General features: G+C 40.1%; 1 gene segment (V, D, J or C); it reads right to left on the bottom strand.

Annotated features, from left to right (window-relative positions):
- Positions 1–3,620: 3,620 nt before the first annotated feature.
- On the bottom strand, positions 3,621–4,254 carry LOC133066930 (T cell receptor alpha variable 13-1-like). The segment is given in 2 exon segments: positions 3,621–3,955; positions 4,124–4,254. Coding segments are annotated over 2 exon segments (399 nt in total).
- Positions 4,255–6,855: the final 2,601 nt, after the last annotated feature.

Raw genomic sequence — 6,855 nt, 5'->3', positions numbered from 1 at the left:
GAGTTTCAGCTTCAACATCAGTCCTTCCAATGAACACCCAGGACTGATCTCCTTTAGGATGGACTGGTTGGATCTCCTTGCAGTCCAAGGGACTCTCAAGAGTCTTCTCCAACACCACAATTCAAAAGCATCAATTCTTCAGCACTCCGTTTTCTTCATAGTCCAACTCTCACATCTGCACATGACCACTGGAAAAACCAAAGCCTTGACTAGACAGACCTTTGTTGGCAAAGTAATGTCTCTGCTTTTTAATATGCTATCTAGGTTGGTCATAACTTTCCTTCCAAGCAGTAAGCATTTCATGGCTGCAATCACCATCTGCAGTTATTTTGGAGCCCCCCCAAATAAAGCCAGCCACTGTTTCCACTGTTTCCCCATGTATTTCCCATGAAGTGATGGGACCAGATGCCATGATCTTAGTTCTCTGAATGTTGAGCTTTAAGCCAACTTTTTCACTCTCCTCTTTCACTAAAAGGCTTTTTAGTACCTCTTCACTTTCTGCCTATTGTTACCATAATGCTTCTCCTCACTATCAATATTTTCAGTTGCCCATCTTGGGGCCAAAGCAGGAAAATCTAATCACCCTTTGCTAAAGAGTTTAGGCTGAGGTTGCAGAGATTGACTCCTGTCACAGCAATCCCCTTTTATTCTCTACTAATTTTGACAGTCCAGCTCTGTTCATGAAAGCCAGATTAGATACCTTAGGTTTGTCATTAGGTTATCAAGCCTTTGAACTTATATTCATCCCATTAGCTGAACTGGGACCATAACCAAGCCGTACCAAATTGTTATATATCCTGTATGCCCAGCTCTAAAGGAAATACATAGCAGGTGATCTCATACACCTCCATAAGACAGCTAACCATAAGATCACCACTGATTCCACCCCCAACCCTACACCTGTGCTACCACAGCCCTAACCACTTCCTGTCTGTAATAAATCTTTGTTTGTATATGAATATAACAGGAAAGCCATGCCTAGGGATATGACTCAACACCATGGCAAACAACAAAGACCCACTGCCTATCACAGTCTATTTCTTGATACATTAGCCAAAACTTACCTTCCCCTGATAAGTCAGTTGGTAAAGAATCACCTGCAATGCAGGAGAGCCCAATTAGATTCCTGGGTTGGGAAGATCCACTATAGAAGGGATAGACTACCCACTCCAGTATTCTTGGGCTTCCCCTGTGGCTCAGCTGGTAAAGAATCTGCCTGCAATGCGGGAGACCTGGGTTCGATCCCTGGGTTGGGAAGATCCCCTGGAGAAGGGAAAGGTTACCCACTCCAATATTCTGGCCTGGAGAAATCCATGGACAGTATAGTCCATGGGGTCGCAAGGAGTCAGACAGGACTGAGTGACTTTCACTTCACTGTTCACTTCACATCTTCCTGTCACAGTAATGACAGCCTCAGCGAAATTGTTTGAAGCATCTTTAGATCTTGCAGTGGAATCTCCATTAAGTTTAATGGAACTACATACAGTAGGAATTGTTCTCTAATTTAAAAACACCCAACTTTTTTCTAACAACTGGTTGACTAAATATGAAGTATCATTAATTTCTCTTCATATTATTTAACTCCTTTAAACTTCTCAATTTAAGGATCTCATGATTGTACTCTGTTACTCAAAGTACATCCATACCCAGAACAATTCTTTGGACAGTCTCACATCAAACTCTGAATTTATATATTTTTTTTAATTTTTGAAATGAGTTAGGCATGGGCAGGGGGTGCCTCCCTTGTAGCTCAGCTGGTAAAGAATCTGCCTGCAATGCAGGGGACCCCAGTTCAATTCCTGGGTTGGGAAGCTGCGCTGAAGAAGGGATAGGCTACCCTTTCCAGTATTCATCGGCTTCCCTGGTAGTTCAGTCAATAAAAAATCTGCCTGCAATGTGGGAAATCTGAATTTGATTCCTAGGTTGGAAAGATCCCTTTAGGAGGGCATGACAACCCTCTCCAATATTCTTGCCTGGAGAATCCCTGTGGACAGAAGAGCCTGGGCGGGCTACGGTCCGTGGGGTCGAGAAGAGTCGGACACAGCTGAGTGACTAAGCACAGCACAGCACAGGAATTGGGCGGTTTGTCTTTACAGAAGGGGAGCACGGGGCGTTCTGGGGAGCAGTGAGGCTGTTCTGTGTCAGTGGATTAAAATTCAAAATAAACAGAAATGTAAATAAAAAAATAGTCCATTTTTCTATGTAATTACTTAGGAATTAAGATTTCAAATACTGAATTCAAAATAGCAAAAGAGGAATCTTCTACCATCTTTTCACCCCGCCAAAAAATGCCAGTTTTCACAGTCATACTCCAAGGGAGCTTTGAGAAGTCCAGAAATCCAGCAGAGAAGTTCCAGCACACCATCTGATGTGATAGGTGTGCTGGCCTGGAGGAAACAAGACAGATGTGAGCAGCCAACATCCCCCTAAGGAAAGGAAGAAACATGGGGGCTATCAACACCTAGACTGGCCTCCTAACAGCAAGAGAAGGCCATGAAGTTCGCAGTAAATTGTCCAGAGACAGGAGAAGGCAAATACACCATTTGATTTGCAATCATTTGAACATGACATTTTCAGATCACTTTCTATCTTACTCTTCCTCAAACACACAAAAAATATATACTGTTACTGGACACTAAAGGAAAACACACGTCACATTTTCTCAATAAGAAGGTGGTCAATGCACATAAAAGGGATGTCAGACAATGTAAAATTGTAATTTATTAATATTTTTTATAGAGCTATTTCAAAGCTGATGTTTGGGAACAAGACAATGAAATGAGGAATGCTCAGTTCAATATTTAATATTAAGTGGAAAAAGATACTAATTAAGATAGGAATTTATAAAAAGAGTAAACAATATTAGCGACATTGTGTGATCATAGAATTGTCAATATCAGATTAATTACATAAAGCATTTTGTTATATTTGGCATGCAATTTGTATAATCAGAAAAATATGCTGTTTTCAAAGCACAATATTTTAAAAACTCATTCATAATAAGGATTGTGATATGGATAACAGGGGGAGTATTTATAGAACAGGAGTCTGAATGGCAAAATGTAAAGTCGGTCTTACAATTTCAAAATAAATCAGTAAATTACTAACTCTCTTCAATAATTCAGTAAGCAACAGGTATCTAACAACATGTTCTAACCCTTTCTAGCTACTCTTGAGCCTAATATTCTTATCCAATGCTTTTTATGGCTTCCCTGATAGCTCAGTTGGTAAAGAATCACCTGCAATGCTGGAGACCCCAGTTTGATTCCTGGGTCTGGAAGGTCCACTGGCGAAGGGATAGGCTACCCATTCCAGTATTCTTGGGCTTCCCCTGTGGCTCAGCTGGTAAAGAATCTGCCTGCAATGCAGGAAACCTGCGTTCGATCCCTGGATTGGGAAGATCCCCTGGGGAAGGGAAAGGCTACCCATTCCAGTATTCTGGCCTGGAGAATCCCATGGACTGTATAGTCCATAGTGTAGCAAAGAGTTGGGCACAACTGAGGGACTTTCACTTTCTTTCACATGTTTTTTATGACTAGCACATCAGTTTCCACCTGCAGACAAGCAATATAACGTTTGTCATATTTGAAGTTTGCACCAAAGGAAGGGGGCTACCCCAGTCACAGGTTTGAGTACAGACAGAAGATGCCTGGGAAGCACTGTGTCCTTGCTGCACAGAAGTAGACAGCTGAGTCTCCAGCTTCAGTGGTTGCGATGTGCAGGGAGAGATGTTTGGCCATCTTATTCAACAAAACAGTCAGTCTCTGGTCTTCCTTTTTGTCCTTATTTGAACGAATAGCTATAAGGAGCTGGGGACCTTTCCCAGGTTCTTGTTTATACCAAGGGAAGTAGTCTGAGTTACCATCTGTATAAGTGCAGGTGATAACAGAGCTATTTCCCTCCTGGACACTCAGGGTAGAAGGACTCTGCTCCACCTCGTTTCCCAGGCTGACACCTATGGAGAAAGCAGAAGTCAGAGAAAGGAGAAGGGTTGTCAGATTATTTAGCTCTAGAGTTTACTTTTCCTTTTCTACAATAACTAGAAGAAACCTGAATAAAGCCAGTCTTGGCATCTAAAGAATATCTATGAATACACTCTACTTCCCTTAAACCCTCAACTCACAGTCCAGCTGCAGCCACAAGAATGTGATTAAAGCTCCAATGGGTGTCTTCATTGTTTTTCCCATTTAGGATCAATTGTGGACCTGCAGTCTCCGGCCAGGAGAGCGGCTTCTGTTACCAAGTGATCCCTTCTTTTCTCTAGTGGTTTCTTTCATTGTCTACCCAGCCAATAAGGAAAAGGCTCTGCTTCTGCCCCAAGCCTACCTATCCATTCAGAATCCACTCAAATGAACCCTCCACATGTTCTGATCAGTAGAGGTGCACCACCCTCTGGTGGTTACATCTCTAACTACTGAACTCTCTGGTTAAAAGTCCTTCTCATACCTGTGCCTATGAGGGACTCTGATGCATAAAAACAGCAAAGATCAAACAAATTATGTCTTAGGCTGTAAATTTAAATGCACAGTAACGATGTAGAGATTAAGATTTACACCTCTGCACACAACTGAGTCATTTTTAGTAAGTTAGAAGGAGGTAGATGCTGTTGCTGTTTATCCAATGATGGGCCTGATATTAGTTTTGAAATTAGAAAAGCACCATGATTTACTCTTAAACATAAAAATATAAAACCTTCCTTTTCAGCCTGTATACCATGCTCTTTCGTCTACTATGGGGAGAAAGTCTTTCTAAAAGGAACATGTAAGCCAAATAAGAGTAAAAGAGAAAAAAGATCACTTGATATCCCAAATGCCTATTATCTTAGATTGTGTTCCTCTAAGCTGGTCTTGCCTGTTAACTGTGACTATGGTTAACAATACGGTACTTTTCATTTGAGAGTGGCTAGGAGTACAGACCTTAAATATACTCACCATAATAACAACAAGACAAAACCCTGGTAATTATGTGCAGTGAAAGATGTGTTCACTAACCTTATCAGTGTTATCACTTCAAAATATATACATATATCAAATCATTATATTAGACACCTTAAACTCACACATATCTTAAAAGCAGTGAATGACTCAGAGCCTTAGTAGGATGAGTATGAGTCAGTTCTACTGGCATGCTTCTGCTGCCTTGGCCATCGCTGGCTCAGAGTCTATATTCTATTATTTTTCTTCCAAACTCCACTACAGTGTTCTTTCCCCAAGACAATGACATTGACATTTCCCCAATAAACTGTTCTTTACCCAAGACACTTCCCCTTAACTTCCGTGAGTTTCCAGAATCATCTTCCTCTGCCAAAACCACTTTTATTACTTAGAATTTTCTGTTTACCTCTGTGAGAATAAACCTAAGAAAGCCTCAATATTGCCTGTGTCTTCTAGAGAAATAGTGCAAATAGAAGATTAACCCTAAAGAACCTGTTGTAAGAAATGGTCCCTGGGCAACCAAGACTACTTCATTTCTAGAGGTAGAAGCCCCTCTCCTGTGATTTGGATTCTCTGGCCCTGTGGATTACAAATCTCATTACCATATCTCATATCTTTAAAAATTCACACAGCTATGGTGAAGAATATCTACTCAATATATAAATATGTATATTTATTAAAATGTTCTGGTTTTATGTGTGTTAAACTTCTTGCATTGCAGGCAGATTATTTACCATCTGAGCCACCAGGGAAGCCCAGGTAATACACAAAGTTTGGAACAATTTTGTATGTGAAGTTCTTAATTCATCAAAGACTAGCTTCCAATTTTCTTCTGGATTTAGAAAGCAATTATTGCTTGTTATAAATCCCGTGGTGGCTCAAACAGTAAAGAATCTGCATGCAATGCAGCAGACCCAGGTTTGATCCCTGGGTCAGAAAGATCCCCTGGAGAAGGGAATGGCAACCCACTCCAGTATTCTTGCCTGGAAAAATCCCATGGACAGAGGAGCCTGGCAGGCTATAGTCCATGGGGTCGCAAAGAGTCAGACACAACTGAACGACTAACACTACTATAAAGAACTGTGGAGAGCATTGGTGTTCTTTACTTATAAGTAATCTCACTCAGGCCTCCTATTTTAGCACCCGCCACTAACCTTCAACCAACACATACACAGGCACTCTCGAGAGCAACACCATCTTTCTCAACTATTCAAAGGTAACTGGTCCTTCTTTTTTAAAGTCTTCTGCAGCTCACATTGTGACACCTCTCGCACTGAACCTAGGTTTCTTTTTCGTCTAGTCTGTAACACAAGCTTTAATTCTTCCTTACACTTCTCACCTTCTGACATTTTGTTGACATCACTATGTGCTATGATCTCCTCATCTATTCTTTTTGTGTTTGCAGGTTTATACCCTTTCTGATTTCTTTACTATCTTAGAGATAAATGTGTATTATTAATCTACTATGTTTATACAAATTTCAGAGAAAACATTTTATTGCACATTTTGTATTATTTAAAGTACACTTTGACATGCATTTTATTTACAGAACTTTAAAAATAAAATTTGCATTTAAACCAATCTAATAAAAATTTTAACTAGATTTAAACCAATAATGCATAGCTAATACATACTAGACTTAAACCAACGGTGCATAACAAAAATGTATTAATGTTATGACTATAGCTCATTCACAAATCCTACAAATATAGCCTTTGAAAAAAGTAGAAGAAAATTTTCTTGAAGGTGGAAGAATGAAGCCAAGAAAAATATTTTAGAAGCAGCAGGTATTTCAAGGGCAATAATATTTTTAGTCATTGTTACCATAATAGCCACTGCAGAACCAGAGAACATACGTTGTTCACGTCTGTGCTTAAAACTTTCTCCCAAGCAGCGAAAGTACTCCTAGTGTGCCAATAAA

The sequence above is a fragment of the Dama dama genome, chromosome 12 (assembly GCF_033118175.1).
Source record: "Dama dama isolate Ldn47 chromosome 12, ASM3311817v1, whole genome shotgun sequence".
Lineage (NCBI taxonomy): Eukaryota > Metazoa > Chordata > Mammalia > Artiodactyla > Cervidae > Dama > Dama dama.
Note: the sequence above shows the minus strand (reverse complement) of the source record. Positions and strands in the feature narration are given on the sequence as shown.